Source organism: Periplaneta americana, chromosome 9, assembly GCF_040183065.1.
Source record: "Periplaneta americana isolate PAMFEO1 chromosome 9, P.americana_PAMFEO1_priV1, whole genome shotgun sequence".
NCBI lineage: Eukaryota > Metazoa > Arthropoda > Insecta > Blattodea > Blattidae > Periplaneta > Periplaneta americana.
Genome location: NC_091125.1, coordinates 122,520,095 through 122,543,471, shown reverse-complemented (window position 1 = coordinate 122,543,471; position 23,377 = coordinate 122,520,095). Strand labels below are relative to the sequence as shown.

At 34.9% G+C, this 23,377-nt stretch overlaps 1 protein-coding gene across 1 annotated transcript; it reads right to left on the bottom strand.

Annotated features, from left to right (window-relative positions):
- Positions 1–548: 548 nt before the first annotated feature.
- Positions 549–23,377, bottom strand: LOC138706440 (chymotrypsin-1-like). Its single transcript, XM_069835749.1, has 7 exons — positions 23,236–23,377; positions 18,644–18,741; positions 14,633–14,721; positions 12,435–12,576; positions 10,542–10,655; positions 6,745–6,888; positions 549–930 (listed from the first exon to the last, which is right to left on the bottom strand). Exons 1-7 carry the CDS (start codon positions 23,282–23,284, stop codon positions 787–789), a joined length of 780 nt encoding a protein of 259 aa, XP_069691850.1. The 5' UTR covers positions 23,285–23,377; the 3' UTR covers positions 549–786.

The following is a 23,377-nucleotide window of genomic DNA, read 5'->3' as shown; positions in this document are numbered from 1 at the left end:
ATAGAATGTAACACAGTAAGAAAGTAATTTAATGTCTAAATTAATTGTTATGGGGTGAAGACATTTCAAATGATGATAGCTACTGACAGTGTTTTAACTTGAATAGATAAGATAAGTTTGAAATTATTCGGTGATTAACTGACGATGGGAAATGATTGTTCGCCTAACACAGGCATGTCAAAAATCAGACACTGAAAGTGCAGTGCATGTGCGCGGAACGCCGGTCTGTGCAGATTGCGTCATTCACGTGTTGCTCTTACCAGTTCTTAGCGGAAGGGATATACAAGAATCTATTCTGCGCTTCTAGTGTTCAATTAAATTGAAATTTGGACATTATAAACATACTTAGAGAAGGAAAAAACACCCGGGATGGGTATCCGGTGTGGCTTAGTGGATAAAGCATCAGCACTTAGAGCTGAAAACCCGGGTTCAAATCCCGGCGCCGGAGAGAATTTTTCTCCGTTCCATTACTCTTTCATCGTATGATAACGCAGAATATCTGCATGGAAATATCATATGTACTTCGGTACATTAAAATAATATAGAAAAACGTAGCCAAAATGTGTAATTAGAATGTAAATTATGTCCGTGGCGAAATTCGTTTATCGATCATCCTGACATTTTTCTTATTAGCTAAAGGAAGCCATTAAAGGACCACAGAGATTAGTTCTTTCATTTTAGCAGACTAGTCATTGGCTATATTTGCTGACTTTAATTGAAAGCATAAATGCTCAAGTTATTTAAGAGCTTTAACGTGCCAAAAAGAAACCGTCTGTTTGTTTCACATTACACTCCAGACTTTTCTCTAATCCAGGAACGATAATGGGATACTCTGGTCCACACTGTAGGGTAGCTTACACAGGGAAAAGCACCCCAAGATGTTATACCAACTTGGATGCCATTAACAAGAAGAGGCCCGCCAGAGTCACCCTGAAAATAAATTTAATATTAGAGATAACATAGTTAAATTAAATTCGATAAACTATATTATTTGGAGTTACCTAAAAAAAACAGTCCATACCTGTGGAGTAACGATTAGCGCGTCTGGCCGCGAAACCAGATTCGATTCCCGGTCGGGGCAGGTTTTTTCCTGGGTTTTCCCTCAACCCATTATGAGCAAATGCTGGGTAACTATCGGTGCAGGACCCCGGACTCATTTCACCTGCATCATCACCTTCATCTCATTCAGACGCTAATAACCTAAGATGTTGATAAAGCGTCGCAAAATAACCTACTTACTTACTGGCTTTTAAGGTACCCTGAGGTTCATTGCCGCCCTCACATAAGCCCGCCATTGGTCCCTATCCTGAGCAAGATTAATCCAGTCTCTATCATCATATCCCACCTCCCTCAAATCCATTTTAATATTATCTCCCCATCTACGTCTCGGCCTCCCCAAAGGTCTTTTCCCCTCTGGCCTCCCAACTAACACTCTATATGCATTTCTGGATTTGCCCATACGTGCTACATGCCCTGCCCATCTCAAACGTCTGGATTTAATGTTCCTAATTATGTCAGGTGAAGGATACAATTCGTGCAGCTCTGCGTTGTGTAACTTTCTCCATTCTCCTGTAACTTCATCCCTTTTAGACCCAAATATTTTCCTAAGAACCTTATTCTCAAAAACCCTCACTCTCTGTTCCTCTCTCAAAGTGAGAGTACAAGTTTCTCAACCATACAGAAAAACCGGTAATATAACTGTTTTATAAATTCTAACTTTCAGATTTTTTGATAGCAGACTAGATGACAAAAGCTTCTCAAACGAATAATAACACGCATTTCCCATATTTATTCTGCGTTTAATTTACTCCCAAGTGTCATTTATATTTGTTACTGTTGCTCCAAGATATTTGGTGATTAATGTTTCCTTCCCCATAATACAACAAGTAATCGCCTATTTGTGATATGCCATTCCCATCTAACCTAACCTCTTGTACTCCCACGAAGTCTATTCTATATCTAGCTAGTTCTTTTTCTACTAATGTTACCCCTCCTGTTCTATAAAGACTAGTTACGTTCCATGTACCAAATCTCATAACTTTATTCCTTTGCTGTGGTTGTGCCGGAGAATCAGTCCAATTCCGAGGCTTATTGTATGGTTTCATAACAAGCTGTTTTTTTACGGTGATGGGTTGTTAGCCCTTCGCCCAACCCCCAAGGTGGAGGACCACCAAACCTACTAAAATAAAACTTAAAAAAAAAACATGTTTCAATTTTTCACCGTGTGCTGGAACTTTTCTTCTCCGAAGTGTCGGTACTGTATGAAGATGCTATCTTTAAGAACACATAGGAATACCTGAAGATGGAATTGCTCGTAGTATCAAATGTAAAGGGCCCAATAGAATAGAGTCTCTTTCAGGTTTTACTATATTTTTCTGAAGATGGAAATTATATGCAGCTCAGAAACGTTGGATATATTAGCACAGATTGGAGTGCCGATAAATATTTTTTTTACCAACGCTATCACTATGAAAGCCAAAAACCTCGGGACTTATGAGATTAATTTGACTTTCAATTATGTTGCATCATACTTCAACTTTCTACCAATAACGGTAAATAATGCCTCAGAGATATACCAATCACAGCTATGATTCTTCAGGAAATTATTGCAACCTCGGAGTCACTTTGTCGTTTTGGTCTTTATGAGCTCCAACTTTCCCTGTTTATTAAATAGGCATAACTGTAAGCTGCAGAAAATCTCCTGCACATGGCGAAAACCAATGGTTAAATAACTGAGGTGTTTGTATTCACATGTCCCGTGCGACAGAAAGATAGAGATAGACGGAATGAGAGGGAGATATAAATCAGTTCTCCATTGCGCTGGATCATAGCATCTCTGATGACGCATTAAGTCATGCAGTTCATAAGATATCATATTAAGCTATTAATGAGGTAATAAAAAATAAACTTAACAGTACCTGACCGTGATTTTATTAGTTCCCCATCGAGGGGAGGGGAACGGGCTGGGGACTGTCCCCGCACGTAGGTCGCTTGGGTGGACCTATTGTACTACCACGGATAGAATAATAATAATAATAATAATAATAATAATAATAATAGTAATAGTAATAGTAATAATAATAATAATAATAATAATAATGCTTTATTTTCGCTGGCAGTGTTAAGGCCATAAGGCCTTCTCTTCCACTCAACCAACCTTAATCAATACAATATATATTTAAATTACGAAACTTTACACTATACTTAAAAGGTTCTTCAGCAATATTCTTCAGTTAAGTTTTAACGACTAGTAGACTACATATTTATTTAAATTTAGATAAACCTATAAGGTAAAGTAGTAACTTAATTTATGAGCTAATTTAATTCAATCAATTATAATTAATTTGAGATTTGAGATAGCTAGTAAAATGATGAAATATAATTTAATATAAGCTTACTAGAACTATGTTACAGGAAGAAAAAAATATATATAAATCTAAAATATATTTCTATAATGAGAATATTAATGTCATTGCCATTAGAGGTTTTGTAAATCTATTTAGAGAAATTAATGATAATAATAAGAATGGACAGATGGTAGTTTCATTATATGTAATAAATATTAATCAGCAATTAATTTGTTAAGTAAAAATTTATGTAATTTTGACCTAAATGAAGTCATTGTCCAACAACCCCTTACATCACTCGGTAGCGAATTCCAATTTCTAGCAACTGAAACTGTATAAGATGAAGAATATAAAGATGTCTTGTGGTAGGGTATAATGAGTAAATTGTTCTGATGAGATCTTGTACTTAGCTGATGATATGCGGATAAATTTTGAAAACGAGAAGCCAAATAGATTGGGGTAGCGGTGCGCAGAACTTGAAATAAGAGAAAAAGAGAATGCAGGGCTCATCGATCGCTTAGCCTTAACCAAGACAGAGTTTGGAAAGACGGAGAAACATGATCATACTTACGAATATTACAAATATAACGGACGCACGCATTATGCACACGTTGTAGCCTGCTGCTCAAATTTGCACTTAGGTTACTTAATATAATGTCGCAGTAGTCGAAGTGTGGCATCACGAGTGTTTGTACAAGGATTATTTTAATTTATCGGGAAGAAAGTGCTTCAGTCGCTGTAATGAGTGAATAATAGAAAATATTTTTTTGGAAGTGTGATTCACTTGTTCATTCCATTCCAGGTAACAATCCATATAAATGCCAAGGTTCTTCACAGTCGAGCTGTATGGAATAGTAGAATTATGTGCATGCCTTAAGGCTCCCTGCGCTACAGATCGCCCCGCTGGCTGCTTCGAACTCCAATAGTCTGCAGAATCAATTTATCTTTCCGCATAGACCTCCCTAAACCCCGATCACACGAGCTACAATGAGTGCACGGTACATAGCACTACCACCAACAGCTAATGATCACATACCATGGAGTCGAAGTTCGCTCGGTGAGGCTTGCAGCTAACTCTACATCGGAGCAAACCCGAAGTGTGGAGGAAAAACGGAGAGGATGATGAAAAAGGAGAATGTAGTTATGATGGCGAAATGAGTCCGAGGTCCAACGCTTAAGTTACACAGCAACTTTGCTTAGGCCTATAAACTGAAGCAATAGGTACTGTATAAATAACAATGTCCCTGAAAAAAAGCTATCCCATAGAAATTTAACTTAGATTAAGTTGCAAAGTCTATGTTTAACTATAATAATATGTTCATGAAATGTGAAGAGAAGAAGAAGAAAGTTAGCTTCCCTTATGAAAAGGTTGCCAGATTTGACAAAGCGTATTACATATAATTTGGAAACACACCTAAAAGGTAAAATGATATGCATTTGAAACGATGAGGGAATCGAATATACAAAATGTCAGAAAAATTTACACCTAATTAGCGTTTGTGCTCATTTACAGTTAAAAAAGGGGAAAAAAATATCATCAGATAGGTTAGAATGATATGAATGCCATATACCTCGAGAAAAATAATAATACGGATTTATTGGCATTGATATCTAAACCAATCAACAGCCATCGGTTAAGATAACTTGACATTTCCATTATCACTCCCATACAAATGATTTCTCAATATCTGAACCGATCCTTTGAGGGCACTAATGGCTATTTCCTTCACAATGCTGTGTGTTAGCCCCAGGTTTTTACATTTGTTGGCAAAGAAGGAGGGTATGGTACCTCGTGCTCCCACCATCAGACCTATTACATCAATATGGGACAGGCTATATTTGTCTTTATAGATCCGTTTCTTTTCACTGTCCACCTCACGCGGTTGATCTACATGTGTCTCAAATCTGATGGTGGGATCGAGAATGTATGCCGAGTTGTTCTTAATGGCAATGATATCAATTCGCCGAACACTTCCTTGTGTGGCTAGTCCCTGCACCTCTTGATGGACTGTAAACCCTACTTCCTTCAGTGCCTCGGCCAGCATAGAACGGACAGCATGGTGACGGATGTTGCGAAGGGCCTCACTATAGGGGCAGAAGCCAAGAATATGGGGAAGAGTTTCCATCTCGCTGAGACAGCGCCTACTTCACCGACGTTTACTTTTTTACAAAGGAGTTTTAGATTGTTAGATTTTTGAAAATGAATATCTTTATCAAAGGCGGAGAGGGAACCGTTTTCTTGGGGGGGGGGGAGGCAAAGCAGAACCATAGAAATCCGATATAACAAGGTTATGGGGGACATTATTTACCTTCTCGTCCCGTTATAGCTTGACCGTGGTGCAGTATATCGGAATGTGATCATTTAATAAATGTATTTTCGGGGGACATATTTCTTACAATGTTACATCCATATTCGCGTTGTTTCGGGCAGAGATGTATAGAGCTTGAACTCTAGGTCTACTAAAAATTATAATAGGGCATAACTTCCATATTTTTTTCACTCACACACAAACACATGTATACATAAATAACATTACGTAACAGTGCTAACAGAAACTTTTTTTTTTATCTGAAGCTTACCTTCCTATAGATATCACATGAAATGTAAATTTTAATTTACTTAATCTCTCGTCTTTAAGTTTACACATTACATCAGGATCACTTTTCTTTTTTCTGCATTGTTATGCAGTATGTTATTCATATTTCTCCAAGTGGCGACCTGAACACCTGCAGACTTCTAACACATGAGTATAGGCTGTTACAAAAGAAATATTACAGTGCTTCCATTACTCAAATGAAGTATAGGAATTCTTATACATTCATAAATTTAAAATAAATTAATATTGTAGTCTAGACACATGATCTGAAGACATTAATTCATTAATGTAAGCACAGAAACTTAATCATAAACAAAAGCAAGAAAAATCTTTTGAATTCAATAATTTATAATATTAATAGAAAAGAAAAGGAGTTCAGACAAGTTTGGGGGGCAGTGCCCCACTATGAACCCCCCCCCCATAACTCCGCCTATGATGTTTATTAACGATCTGAACTTCTTACCTGAATACTAGAAATAATAGTGATATCTGTGTCTCGAATTCTTCTGATTTTTTTAATTGGTTATTTAACGACGCTGTATCAGCTACTCGGTTATTTAGCGTCGATGAGATTGATGATAGCGAGATGGTATTTGACGAGATGAGGTCGAGGATTCGCCATAGATTACGTGACATTCACCATACAATTGCGATAAACCTCGGAAAAACCCAACCAGGTAATCAGCCCAAGTGGAACTCCGGGTCGGCAGGCAAGCGCCTCAGCTGATTAAGCTACGCCGGTGGTTTCACAGCTTCTTAATAGACCATTCAACAATGCATTATTATGAATCATTACTTACACTACAAACTTGTCCTTGCTCATACGGAGCGCCTGAACATACCATGTCGGTTGTTGGCAGGTTCCAATAAACATCTAGACATTCTTGATGAGAGTATATATTTAGAGATACTTCATGTAACTGAGGACGGCATGGACCATAAAACTGTGTAAAAGAAATAAAAATGTAATATGACTGCATGTAACATATTCAGAATAATATAAAATAAGCACTTGGTACAAAGGTCTAGTTTTGCCATTGTCCGCCCAGAATGGTTTCGGTCAGAATCCAGATGGTAACTAAAATTAGAAGATCCAGTATTCCCCCCCCCAAAAAAAAAATTATGTGACCATGGGAATTTCTTACGGCTTTTTAAAGAAACCGAGACCTTGAAAAATAGTGAACATTTTCATTTTTGCTTCTTTAGTAGAGGAAGTGTTACAAATATGGAATACCATTTTGTTTTGCCGTTTTGGAACTTACATGTTTTCAATACTGAACGTAAAGTATCGTCCTGTTTATTGCTGAATGTCCCTGTGAATAGTATACAGGTCTTAGAAGTTTGTAACATGTTATAAAATGTTTGAAAACATAATATCTTCAAAATCAAACATATTGCCTACTTAAAAATGGAGGTACAAATGTGGAATACTATTAAAAAGTTACAAGATTAACGAAACTGCAAAGTCAAAATGGCCTCTACTAAGAAAAGCACAGAACAAAAATATTCAGCATCTTTATTAGAAGTTCCCAACTGTAATACTAAATCCAGATGAATCGTCTCCCACGTCTTTTCTCGAACTTGTTTTATGTCTTCTTGCATTGCCTTTTCATTCCATTGTTTTTTAAGTTTGTTGGAAGGTGAGGTTTTCCTTCGTCCTACAGATACCAACACTAATAACGAAACAGAAAACCAGGGTAAAAAGATGGAATATAAATACTAGTATTTCATATTTGTGACGCACTGGTATTGTCATAGCCTCAAAACAATCATAATTTAAAAACGAATTCAATTAAGTATACATTGATATACACATAGTTTATTTCTCTTTAAGAATATAATATCATTAATATTTCTAACATTGAGGAGTAACAATGTATATTCAAGAAAAGAACATACCGCCAAAATTTTCACTTTCCTCGAAAACACAATAATGATAAACGTTTCAACAGTTCAGCTTCTAACTGCAAACTAGCACATTCCCGCGAAAGAGAATATCAGTGTGTAGTAATTTGGAAGGCTTCCGCTGGAATACAACACGTCTCAGGTCGTGTATCACACTATTTCATATTTGTACCCCTATTCGTATTTGTAACACACTCCCTCTACAATATATTATTTGAAATTCCCTCTTTCCAACGGTATATGAAACATACATACTGTACTACTCACTTCCAAAGAGCTAAGAAAAACTTTTAACAATCCACCATGTGCAGTTGGGATGTATTACTTTGAAAAATAGCGAACATGTTCATTTTTGGCTTTTTTACTGCATTACATTACCCATTTTCCAACGGTATAAAACTACCCTTCTAAAGAACTAACAATTTTTTGTAATAATCTACTATGCAGGTGGAATGTATTGAAGATTTTAAAGTTAATTTTACGAAAGTTTATACTTTCTATACGAAATGCACCTTCTCTCGGTTTCTACAAGTCAAAATGACTTCAAACTATCAGGATACATTAATTCCCTCTTTCCAACGGTATATGAAACATATATACTACTCACTTCCAAAGAGCTAAGAAAAATTTTTAACAATCCACCATGTGCAGTTGGGATGTATTACTTTGAAAAATAGTGAACATGTTCATTTTTGGCTTTTTACTGCATTACATTACCCATTTTGCAACGGTATAAAACTACCTTTCTAACGAACTAACAATTTTTTGTAACAATCTACTATGCAGGTGGAATGTATTGAAGATTTTAAAGTTAATTTTATGAAAGTTTATACTTTCTATACGAAATGCACCTTCTCTCGGTTTCTACAAGTCAAAATGACTTCAAACTATCAGGATACATTAATTCCCTCTTTCCAACGGTATATGAAACACACATACTACTCACTTCCTAAGAGCTAAGAAAAACTTTTAACAATCCACCATGTGCAGTTGGGATGTATTACTTTGAAAAATAGTGAACATGTTCATTTTTGGCTTTTTACTGCATTACATTACCCATTTTGCAACGGTATAAAACTACCCTTCTAAAGAACTAACAATTTTTTGTAACAATCCATTATGCAGGTGGAATGTATTAAAGATTTTAAAGTCAATTTTATGAAAGTTTATACTTTCTATACGAAATGCACCTTCTCTCGGTTTCTACAAGTCAAAATTACTTCAAACTATCAGGATACATTAATTATAGCTTAGTGCACGACTCAACACAGACATTTTATGAAATTTAAATTTACAAAGGAAGTTTTCTTAAAAATGTAGAAAAACATAATTCTATTCAAATTTGCATTAGTTATGGTAAAATCATATTTTGGAGATTAAATTATATTTATCAGAGAACTCCTGCTAAATTAATATTAAATATACCAGGAATAAGCTGTAGAAATTCTGTTATTGTACTCCAAACATTTTCTTAAAAAATTACATTGGTTAAGATAAGAGGGTCTGGGTTGCAGGTAGCAGATAATCGCAAGGTAAAATGTGAAAAGAAATACAATATAAGTGATATGAAAGAGACAATTGATCGTGTCTAAAACAAAGGAAAACTACCGCAGATAAATCTAGTCTTTTTCTTGGTAAGTACGACGAAAACCAGGAAGGGACCAAAGCAGCAGTCAAGGAGATTGACATTTCCAGTCTCTCAAGTGAATTAAAAGAGGTGGAAACGAAACAGCATCACCTTCAGGAGCCAAACAAAGAATATCTGTGCTTAAAGAAAAACCGAATGATAAGCCTAATGATTTGTACGGATCTTGCTCTGGAAATTTCGAGAACCACAAGCATGGTGAAAGATGAATTCAGTGTCATAGTTATGATTAATTGTTTCACGATACATATAAATAGCTTTCAAAATACAGAAAGAACTTTCATTGTTTGGATTGTAGGTATGAATCTGACTGATGAGTTTAAAATTTGACAGAAAATGCCTAAATATTTTGAATTTAAGGAATATCACGAAATTATCCTTGAAATTGTACCAACCCTTCTAGAGTGATAATTTTTTTTGTTTATTTGCATTGCTTGTTTGCAATTATTGTATAAATTTACTTGAGATAAAAATGCTGACATGTGACTTCCTGAAACCTAATAATGTACGTATATTGAAAACACTTATTTTCTAAATTTGAACCTCATTTTTGCACCAAAACCTTAGTATCATGAAATTAGCCGAGTTTGCCCTAATGTGTTTGTGAAAAGCTTCCATATGAAGAAATCAAATTTATGAAAGCTATTAACCGTATAATATTAATAACTACCTCAAATTGTGCCTATAAATCGTTTGGTAAAATCCGTTACAGCTACGTATACACCGTAATTATTATGTAAATAAAGTACGATTAGGATTTCTAAATTGAAGTTCTACTCAAAATAATAAATGCTCCCTGTGTACTATGCGGATAATAATGCTGGTTGATTACTTTTCGTAGAACAAACGTTTCAAATGATAAATTCTGTTCAGAGTTGGTCAGAAAACTATTTGGCATTAATACGGAATACTTCCTTTACCCACAACAGACCTTACAGAATCGAAATGCTCATCTTGTGCTGAGTGTAGATTTTCAAATAACTGAACTAAATACTGTTTGCTGAAAATTCTTGTGTTATTTATCATAAACCTATTTGATGTACTTACATTTTTCGATCCCCAACCTATGGCTACACTTTTCGCTCCTACATCTGGCTCTTCACCTTCTGACGGAAGTCTGGTAGGTTGTACTCTGGGTCTGAAGGTTAGCGGTGGGTCCACCTTAGAAACAAATGCTTGACATAATGACTATATTTTCAACATATTCCCCACCGAAATTGAGACATTTGTCATACCGGGGGATCAAATTTTGTATATCTGTGTAATACTGAGTGTTCATTTCAAAATGTGTCATGACTTCACTGTTGATGAGTCAGCGATTTGAAGCGAGTTTCAACTTTTGTGTCAGAGAAGTTGCCTATTAATCAAGGCGTTGAATCTGAACTTCAGAACGTGTATGGTATAACTTGAACGTCGTAGCAACAGATAGAGGTCTGTACGGTCTGTGTGCTTTCGAACTGTGTTTTGCGCGGGCAAGTCGTACGCAGGGTATTTGTTATCATCGGTTGCGTACGGCAACATTCCACAATACAAATCAAATGCTCCGTGTCTATGTTGACCGTCGAAGTTAATGTCAACAAATACGTAAGTAATCGTCTTAACCCTCTCCACATATCCCTACAGTAAGAAAAACTCACCTCAGTATATGTTTCGAAACAGTTCACATTCCTGTCACTACAGGCGTTACCGTACGTATCGGTAAGTACTCTTCTGAATGAACGCCATACTTGCTAGGCAACTTCTCTGGCACATAAGTAATACACCTCTGCGGAAGTGTAGGAAGATTGAATTCTCTAGGCTCATCGACTAGCCACATGACGGCATACAGCTAGCCATGACACACTTTGAACTGAACACCCAGTATACATCTGCTGCTTGTGATCGGAACCTGTGTCTGCACCTCTGTCGATCCCACGGTATGACAAATATCTCAGTTCCGGTGGGGAATATGTTGAAAAAAATAGCTCAACAATTTCTGTATCTGTTCCAATAAATCTTTCCAATGAAATTGTGTTTTCTTTCTGTAAACGGCCTCAGGGAAACTAATTTTTACGGCTCTCGTAATTGCGCTCGAGTGGCCAAAATTTGTGTAAGCACTTGTTTTGACATCATTAACATGGTGGAAGAAAGAAAAATATTTTTTTTTTACCTGCCCCCAAGAGCATGTTTGCTTGTCAGGATACATTGCTTCCACATAGATCTCTATCATACTCTTCTACATGCTTCAATTTATGTTTGCTCTAGCATTTAATCACTGCATGATTCTGCTCTGCTACTAGTTCTGTGAATTGTTGTTAATTTTTAGTTAGTTTTAATTTGCCGTTTACGAGTATTTAAACGTTAATTTGTAGTGTAGATATTAAATTTAATTAGCTTGTAATTTGCTATCTATTTCAAAAGTTCATTTACCGTGCTGTCGATTTAGTTAGCTTGTGGTTTATGATTTGATATTTATTTTACAAATTAATTTGTATTGCTGTTAATTTTTGATTCCTTGAGATTTGCTGTTTACTTTATAAATTTATTTGTACTGTTATTGTTAATTTTAGTTAGCCTGTGACTTACTATTTTAAATATTCATATATACCAGCTTACGGTGTTGGGTTTGCTTAGTTTGAAATTTACTATTTATTAAACATTAATTTGTGCCTATTCTATTTTGTTTGTAATTACGATTTATCAATGTTATTGTATTTTATTTCTATACTACGTCCAAACACTGTATCAGTGAAATGGAAATTAAACTACTACTACTACTACTACTACTACTACTACTACTACTACTACTACTACTACTACTACTACTACTACTACTACTACTACTACTACTACTACTACTACTACTACTCCTGCTGCTGCTGCTCCGTGGAGTATGAATGGCAATCACTGATAATGAAAGTCCCTGAATAAGCAATAAATTAGGAGAAATGCATTTCTTACCTCCAAAACAGCAATGTCATTTTTACAGGGGATGTTTTCCTCGTATAGTTCGTGATATACCCAATGTACAACCTTGTGAACAGAACCTCCTCTCTTGTAATTGTTCGTTCCTGCACGGATTGTGTAGTTATCGATGATACCACTGGAATAAAATAATTAATTTAAGTGTATTTTACTATTTTGGTATGTAATTGGAAGTCAGGTACAGTCCGATCGTTCAATTAATACCCAGCCGTTGTCAAAGATGACGTTTTCCTTTGAAGAGTTAAGCTAATTTGTTTATTGATTAGGCCTTCTTCGATACCTCTCCAATCACAAGAGTGGTATAATAACATAGTCATACCATAGCCTTTGTAGACTAATAAACGTTCTCATATCTACTCCACGTGGAACAAAAATAACGTTGTCATATCTCGAGTGGATTGATAACGATAAGAAAAGTTAGTAATTTTAATTTCCATTTAAATTGAAAGCCATCTTATAACTTAAAATTTGTTCACTGTGGATGGTGGTGGTAGAAATCAATGTATTTATATAGCCTATGTATAAAAATAATTATCGCTAAATATAATCTTTACAGTAAAAGAGTGACAACACCGCTTGTCATAATAAGTACTGATGGGAGTAAAAATGATATATCCAAAACAAAGCTTCCGCTAGGGTATTAATTTAACGATTTTACTATACATAATTACCAGTATCAAGAGATGTGAAATGAAAGCGAGATATTCTTAATCAAGCAACCTTTATTACTGGATTGTTTTTATAGACGACAACTGAAATGAAAAGAAATTGCCGATAACACACAGTAAATTGGACGGAATTACGCAGTAATAGACCAACCGACAATTTGAAAAAAATGAGATATTTGTACAAATCTGTTGATGGCAGACTAATTTAACTCCGAAAAAAACAAGAATGCGATATTTGAATATTTCTCCTATTTATAAGCAAAAATTAGTTTATTGCACAAATTTCATTTATTTATTTTGCTTTGAAATATTAATTCAACTCCTGGTCTCTTATCAAAAAACGATTAGCCTTTTTTGTTATTATTTGTGCTATTTTTTGTAATAGTATGAATGTAATAATACTTCTTGCATAAAGTGTTTTATAAAAAATACAGAGATGTATTTCAATGGCCAATATCTCGAAACAGGTTTTTGGCGCTTGGTCTCTTTTTGCGTAACTACGTCCAATTATACTTTCACCATTGGAATACAATATGATTGGAGCGGGAAAGCTTAAATGACTGTCGGCCTTCTTTGCGCTAACACACAGCATCCTTGGAAAGCAATGTGATTCGGCCGGGAGAGGTTAAAGAAAGGCCTATCGATCTTCTTTGCCTTTTAAACACAAAGCTCGTCGCCTGTTGTTGATGATAGTGACGTGATAATATACTGTGTATAACTTATACACAGTATATTATATATACAGTATATTATCACGTCACTATATATACACACAGTAAAACCTGTTCAAGACGGAAGTGACTTGGTCCTATTTTGTTCCGTTGTGTACAGGTTTCCGGATTGTTCAGGTATGAAGTTCAAATAGAATATATTACCATTTGTATAATTGAAAAACAATACGGCATGTTGCAAAGTGAAAGAAGTACAAACGATTATGTTTAAAAAATAGATACTCATATTAAATCAGCTGTTACTTGATTCGGCGGTGAATCATTTTGAAAAAAAAATCTAATTTTTGTATAAATGTTTTTGTAATTCACTTATTCAACAGTATTAAAGTTTATCAATCACACGAAATGTAATATCTAATATTATTCACTAAAATACTATACTGTATATCACTGCACATTTAATTGGATTTAGAGCTGCATTTTTTATCCAAGGCACGACAGCCCATGAAGGGCCATGACCGACCAGCCGGCTGCTGGTCTCACGTCCACATGCCGACGCAGAGATGAACGATCATCCAACCAGAATGGAGGTATCGTGTGGTTAGTACGATATTCCCCCTAGCCGTTATAGCTGGCTTTCGTAACCGGCCCGTCCTTGTCCACGGACCGATAATAAGTTATCAGACGACTTGTCGAACCGATAGGAGTATCTCATAGGATCGATATCTCACGTTGGAGAAACCTAGCTTAAATGTATCTTTGTTACTACGAAAGATATTATGCTGAAGTACAGTTTCTTAATTTCAATAGAATGAAAATAGTTTATTTCACTTACGAATAAATACAGTGTGCTGCTGTCAAAATGAATTTTTCATTGAGAATTGTAGCTCCACAGTGATGTTCGCCTTCAATCTGGAGTGATACCTAGAAACAAAAGCATTTAAGACCTACTACTACTACTGCTGCTGCTGCTGCTGCTGCTGCTGCTGCTGCCGCCATACTCTCGCAGCTTCAACCACTAGGATATCTTTTTATTTAATAGGCTACATCTAATCCAAAAGGTATTTCGCTTACACACAGAATACTAAAACAATTTCATATATTGGTTTCTGATTAGGTTAAAAAAGAAGATAAAAGATAAAACATCGAACAGAAAATACGAAATGGTAAATTTATTAACAATTCAATACTATGAGTGATTTCAATGTCATATGCGTCTAAATACATTAATTTTTGGTTCTACGAAGTCAAAGTAAATGTCTGAATTACAACTAGGCGACGGGTATTTTCGCTCTGGCTTCTGAAAAATTACTTACATGGCTAGTATATACTAGTGTCCTGCAATGTTCGAACATGAGAGAGGCAGTCAAGACATTACAAATTTCGTCTTGTTTCATTTCAGAAACTAATCGCAAGATCTGTGCTAAAATTCTTAAGCGGCTAAAACACGAGTGGAAGACAGCGAATATTTTTATAAAAAGGTGGAACAAATACGATAAGCCTTCTCCTGCAAGGAGAACATCGGCGAATATCGAACTTCGTCATTCAAATATCTTGGAGCAACAGTAACAAATATAAATGATACTCGGGAGGAAATTAAACGCTGAATAAATATGAGAAATGCGTGTTATTATTCGGTTGAGAAGCTTTTGTCATCCAGTCTGCTCTCAAAAAACCTGAAAGTTAGAATTTATAAAACAAATTATATTACCGGTTGTTCTGTATGGTTGTGAAACTTGGACTTTTACTTTCAGAGAGAAAAAGAGGTTAAGGGTATTTGAGAATAAGGTTCTTAGGAAAATATTTGGGGTTAAGAGGGATGAAGTTACAGGAGAATGGAGAAAGTTGCATAACGCAAAACTGCATGCATTTTATTCTTCACCTGACATTATTAGGAACATTAAATCCAGGCGTTTGAGATGGACAGGGCATGTAGCACGTATGGACGAATCCAGAAATGCGTATAGGGTGTTAGTTGGGAGGCCAGAAGAAATAAAACCCTTGGGGAGGCCGAGATGTAGATGGGAAGATAATATTAAAATGGACTTGAGGGAGGTGGGATATGAAAATAGAGAATGGATTAATCCTGCTCAAGATAGGGATCGATGGCGGGCTTATGTGAGAGCGGCAATGAACCTCCGGGTTCCTTAAAAAGCCATAAGTAAGTAAGTAAGTGACAAACAATGGGCCATTGTAAGCCTGAGTGCAAGAATCCATCCCAGGTACGGTCGTCTAGAAGCGAGCCAGTTAGAACTGCAGAAATAAATTAAATAAATAAATAAATAAATAAATAAATAAATAAATAAATAAATAAATAAATAAATAAATAAATAAGTGAATAAGTAAATAAGTGAGTAAATAAGGAAATAAGTGAATAAATAAATAAGTAAATAAGTTAATAAGTAAATAAGTGAAATAAATAAGTAAATAAGTAAATAAATCAGTAAATAAATAAATAAATAAATAATAAATAAATAAAAAGTAAAAAAATAAACAAACAATTAAATAAATAAATACATAAATAAATACATGAATGATTGAATGAATGAATAAATGAATAAATTCCCATCTTTTGAATGTGGAACGATCTCAGAAATTCCTCTATCTGACTCAGTTCTTGGTGAGCTCCTTGAACTCTCCCCACGTCTTGCCTCTGCTTTTGGCTTCTGCAAGGATTGTATGTTCCCATGTTATCTTGGGTCTGCCGATTTCTCGACTGCCTTGAAGTGCCTTCCTGGCTATATCATTTGGAAATCGGCGAAGTATATGGAAAACTGCATGCGATTGTAGAAAATTTTGACGATAGCATTTTTCGCATTTGAAATGCACACGATTAGTCCTGTATGGAAACATGTTTCACTTGAATTGGCTAATGTGAAATGTACATTGTCATTAAAACGATTTATTATTTTAAGACATTCTATACTTATTAACAAGCTGCTTATATTTATTTTATTAATTGTTTTATTTAATAATGTTTTATATTAATAGTTTGTGATTTATGGTATCGCCCGTACTGCGCTGATTGCTTAACCGGCGTATAGGAGCACATCCGCCGGTAGCCAAAGTTGTCACTTTCCGGCCGGAATATAATTTACTCATCCAATAGAATCCTTAAACATTAGACACATATGAAGTGGTCAATAGAAAGTGCTCTATTGATTAGTATGAATTCTAAAACTGTACCCAATAAAATTCATGAGAGTTCTACAAAGTTCGTAGTTGAATACGCTCCTTTGAACACTGGTTTCTGTATTTAGTCTTCATAATAATGTTTGAAGTAAAAGATATGCTAATTAGACTTGTAAATCGATAGCAAACTTGCCTGGAAAGAACACATTCAAGCGTTATGTGTTAAATTGTCAAACATAATTTACTTATTAAGCAAATTAAAACAATTACTTGTTCCTATTAAAAGCCTAATCGTGATGTTTTCTAATTTCATTTCAATGATTGAATTTTACTGTGGGGAAATAATGTTATTGCGAAAGATGTTTTTCTTCTTCAGAAAAATGCTGTGCTTATTTCTTAGGGTTGTGACCAAGAGAATATTCTAATCCCTTATTTAATGATTTTGGAATTCTGTTTCTTATTTGTAATATAATGTTGATATATAAACATGGACATCAGTATGTTTCTGGAAATACGGTACATTCCCATGAGATTCGAAATACCGTAACCTGTTCCCAAGTAGATTAGCCAAGACTTGTAATGGTCATTTTGTTGTGGGTGAGAAAATGTTTATTAAAATTCCTCTTAACTTTATAAATGTGAATAATATTAGAGTTTTCAAAACAATTAAAAGATATGCTCTGTAACAATAACTTTTACAAAGTACAGAAATATTATTAATATAAATTTTATTAACTTGTCTTTAAATAGATTTAATTTTGATTAAGTCTACAGTAATTTTGTATTATTTAATGACTTCTTAAATGAATGAATGAATATATTTGTCTTTAAGTAAGCAATATACCTTTTCGTGAGGTGGCACTTCACATTATTAGTATACAGTGCCGATTCCCCGTTTTACAGCGCCTCTCGTACAAGTCATTTAGGTCATTACTTTATTTTTAATTTATTATTGTAATTCTTCCGCTAGTTTTTCTTGTCCGTTTTCAATTCTTCCACTACCCTTACATCTCACCCATTATTATACCAAAAATACTATATTTCTAATTGTTGACAGGGGGTCCTATATGGCACATTTCCTCTCACTTCGCCTCTCTAACTATTTGCACATTTCACTGCTAATTTTTCCACATTGCTACTTTATTTTAGGATTGACTTCTTAAATAAACTATAACTAATATAAATTTGTGCGTCCCGCGTCGTGGTCTAAGGCATCTGTCTAGGACTCGCGTTACGGAATGCGCGCTGGTCCGAGTCCTCATGGGGAAGAAATTTTTTCATGAAATTTCGGCCAATGTATGAGACCGGTGCCCACCCAGCATCGTGATGCACGTGGGGAGCTACAATAGGTAGCGAAATCCGGTTGCGAATGCTAGCTATAACGGCTGGGGGGATCATCGTGCTAACCACACGATACCTCCATTCTGGTTGGATGATCGTCCACCTCTGCTTCGGCATGTGGCCGTGAGGCCAGCAGCCGGCTGGTCTGTCTAGGCCCTTCACGAGCTGTAGCGCCACGGATTATTAATATAAATTTGTTGTTGTGATCATGATTTCGGAGAATGGTGATAGCAACTGTGATTGTAATTAAGGTGAAAATGAGAAAGAGCGAGCTGATGATTAAAAATGACGTACTAAATAGACCAGGCATATTGCATATTTATTGGAGATACAGTAGCCTATATATTTTTTATTTATTGATTCCTTCACTCACCTGAAACGGGTACTCCCCCTTTGAAGCACGGTGACCATGCATTACTTTTATATTTCGTGCAACGTCAACATGTGGTCCTTTGATATGAGTTTTTGTCCCTGAAGAAACACAAATGAAATATTTTACATGTTTGATAAACATTTTATTTCACAAACGGTTAAATCTCCTGAAAATAGAATCAACCTTCCAAACGTTATGAAATCTTATTCGTCATCAGCAGTGAAGAAGTGAAAACTCATCCTCTTTCTCAATGCAGTTATCTACATTATGTTAAGACATTGTTATATGTTCGTATCTACCAATGTAATTTGGATTATTTAGGAGATGAGCAATTAGAAATGTTACCATTATTGACGATGAGTGAAATAAATTCGAACCCGTTTCGTAGATTGGTATCACCTACTTTTTAGGTGAATAAAAAACTACTGTATTGAGGAGGTTATTCTGCTCACTGAAGCCATTACACGGACATTGAATGTAGAATCAACCCTCGAAACGATATGAAATCGTACTCATACCAGTAATAAATGAAGTCAAAACCCATTCCTTCTAAACATGTTTCCCTTTTACAACATTTTGATGTTACTAGAAAAACAACAGAAAATTAAAAAAAGAAAACTTTTTAGTTCGCACCACTAGCATTTAAAATGAAGCTCTGAGACTGAAACAACGCAAAGAGTTAAAGATTTTTGTAGCAACATTAACATCACTTTTAAATATATGAGGCATTGGGAACATGAAGGTGAACTCAACATCCGACGGATATTCTTACTTGTTTATTTTCGTGAATTATGAGCTGTGAGATAACTTTATTAAATTCACACTTCTCTCCTATCGATAATGAGGACTGAAGAAAACCGAGCAAAGATTTTGAGCGATGTGGCTGCGAGTATGAAGGGTGAACTCAACAGTTCTGCTCCCCGTTTAAGTAAGCGTCTGTGCTGTTTCGAGCTTCATTGAAAAATGTCGCACGAAAACACCTTTTCGTCTCATTCACTTCTCACGGGATTTGGTCATGAACTTTACTGCTCTTCAAAAACAAGTTACCAAGCTCAGTTGATGGGAGCGAAATTTAAAGATGAATAACCTTTCAATTCACACAGGATTGCAAACAAGGATTCTATATAAACAAAGAATATAATTTGGAAGTAAAAACACCAGTTGAACTTAAAAAAGGAGAGGCCACAAATTACAACCAGGAAAAATTATTTATTGAAAAGGAAAATCTGCAAAGAAAAAAGTCCAGTCGTCTCGACTTATGCAAAACTAGAGGGCATAGTGAATTATTGCCGTATGTTCCTTTACCATGGAGCAGGTTTTTTGTTGACATCATCGACAGAATGCAGGAAAAGGGACAAGAAAACGATCGATTTTATTTACTTGAATAGGTAACTCAGTATGCGCCGAAACAAACGGAACCGTGCTGAAATTATCGCTCATCTACTGTTCACGTTTCCCTAGCAACGAAGTATTTATATTTTGCATACAATAGTTTGACATATTGTGAATTCAGTGTTGTGTTGATTTCTGCATTATGGTTCTCACAACAGAGGAGAAGGTGTTTATTGTCGAGCATTATTTCCGGTCATACGGAGTACTGAAATTACAAACATACTCTGAAAATCAAGATGTCATTATAACATGCAAGGTAACATAAAACTGATCCCATACGATGCAACTTCTCAACGATAATATCAATGAATGCTTTTAATTTCAGGCAATGACTTATCATACAATGTTCAAGGAATAAATCCTTTTATATTACATATTTTATTATTTGTGTAAACGTTTTCGTCGCACTTGCAACATCATTAGATACATACAATTTCTAATATATTCGTCTAAACTGTCTATTTGCCTCTTATTTTTAATATTTAAAATCTGAGTGTCATTCCAAAACTTTCTGTTGTTTAGAGTTCTGTCATACCAAAACTGGCTTTATTCAGCAATGAGAGTTTAGTGTAGATTCAGGTAGCAAGCATTTTGCTCTTACATGACATTCCTCTAACCTTGTGGCCAATGAAACACTTCCTTTTATTATTTGAAGTAATACTTTTTCTGCTTTCCTGAACAATTTCTGAAAGTGCACATATATAGTTTTAGAATGGATCACCTCATATGAAAAAGTACATGAACTGTGTAAGTTCTATTTTGTTCAGTTCGCCAGAATGAAATAATTTTAAATTCATTTTCTCAAAACATGCATTTGTTGAGTTCGCCCTTTGTATTCGTCTTGTATATTGCACAAAAAGGTATTGCATGGAATTTTTAAAATCCAGATTATGTAAGACCTAAACATTTGAAAACATTTATGTTTAGTTTTATAAGTTATTTTTATTTGATTTTTAACACCTTCAGATACGCTGAGAAAGTTCTTTGTTGTGATACTGAGATTATGAAACGATGTTCGTCGCATTTTATTGACCAAACGTTTTGTGAAATCTATTAGTCTACCAGTATCTAATTATATTTCTGAGATCAGGACATGTGGAAATCAGAATAATATGTTACTGGTCAGCGATGTATGCAATGGAGTGAGAAAGGAACTGCCCACCTTACCCCATTATCATCTGGCTTATTTGCCTCATGAATACTGCCTTATTTTTTTGTCACTTACGAGGTTCAAACCTGTGTTCGGACAATTGATTAAACAAAAATATAGTAAGACGATTGTCGAAGAACTTGACTAACATAATATAATTTTGTTCTATTGGAGAAAGGAATGCCTGTCCTTTCATTGACTGAAATCTATTGATTTTAGAAGAAATTTATTCCGTAATAAATCTAGGACAACATGAAATCTTCGGCTACACTGCACGTATGAAATAAGTGAATGTGTCATTGTAGAAAGGTACCTAAGTCACTTGAAACAAAGTTGTGAAAATGAAAAAAACTGTCTATAACAATAACTGAGAATGTAGAATAACGAAACAAATCTACTGCATAACCTTATGATTATGCTAAATAGATTCTGTATAGGCAAACGCTCGTAATTTAAATAATTTAGCGTAAAAAATGTTCAAACTTGGTTGACTTAGGTAGCTTTCTGAAATGAAAGTGATATACCATTCCGAAGTGAAATGAGTTTTATAGATTAATTGTAGTACAAAATGAAGGACGTTATTATTCATACATGAGTAGTGTAACATCACAGCTTCAACATAAACACATGAGAACTATTATTGCAATTTGTTATACATTCTAAATCAACACTTTAAGCAAGTTAGCGTCGCATTTTCTTTACAAAATATGTTTTACTGTCGACATACTGTCCTGCTTTGTAATTTATGAATGTTTAAGTTTCAGTAAGTGATCGGGACAAATCCTTTTTTATAAAAATGAATATAATCCTCAGGGATATATCGAAGGACTTTTTTAATATTCTCTTTCTCAGTTTTATCGGAATTTTACCATCTGGATACAATGCTTGAATAGGAAATGTGTGTGTGGAACTCTTCCTGGCTGAGACAGACGAAAGGTGTTCTCTACCATTCCACCAATTCAAGGTCTTGTTACAAGACACCCGTTTCTTTTTGGACAGTATTCCAAATAACTAAACAGGGATATATTGAACTGTTGCTTTATGTCTCTAGGAGCACGTGATGTTTCTAGGTATACAGTCATTATCTTATAAAATTGAGTTCACCAGTTTGTAAAATCCTTAACATCACTTGTCTGAACTATTTTCAATGAAAATACACCAGTGTTTTGAAAATGAAACAATAAGCTCACAATATTCATAGGATGTGTAAATTCTGTCTCTTCTCCTAGGAGCACGTTTTATCATCCAAAACTTCCGATTACATGGCAAGAACGAATGTTTTTCAGTGGATAGAAGTGGAGAATTTTATCAAACCGATTCATATCAGTTAAAGCCAAACAAGTCCTTACAAGAGTGTTGTTCTTATTTTCTCTACAATAGTTATTGAAAAATAAATATAATTCTGATATATTCTTTGGAACAAATTCATAAATATAATCAATGAGAAATGATGATACTTCATCTGCGCCTTTTCTTCCCTCACCCTCATGATACACAAAGAAATGAGTTTTTTTCAGTCTTCAAATTTTGAATGGAAAACATCAATTGCCTCAAATAGAAAATATCTTGAACTAATATAGCTGGCAAGTATAGTAGATTTTGCATAAAGTCGAACACTAAAGTCATAGTGTCTTCATTGTTAATACATTTTTCCCTCCTCTGTTTCAAAGAACTATAAAATGTCTTACTTCTCATGTTGCGTTCTTATGTGAGGATGCAGAAAAGTACTATGTCAGTGACTTAGGAACCTTTCTGCAGTGCAGGTGTTTTTCATATAGAATTTGTCGATGACATCAGTACGTTTCTGTTCAGAATGTGTGTTTATGAGTATGGATTCCGAAATTCGTAAAATCTAGGTTTCCCACAAAAAGTGGCTTAGGTATCTTTCTGCAATGACACATTCAAGTGTTGTCAAGAATAAATTTACTATCGCCATGCAAACTCCATTATATGAACTTTAAATGAATTCAACTTAAACTGCTTTAATTTGTAAACATTTATAATATTCTTATACAAATCTATGATGCATTTTTTTTTGCTAAAAACTTACCGACACAGATCAGTAGGAGACTAGAGAAAACTGCAAAAACGATTTTCATGTTGAAAGCGTACAATAAATTAAGACAATGACGTGCCTGTGAAGCTAAACTGAACTTCAAAGACGTAAGTAGTTATATACCTAATAAATGAAA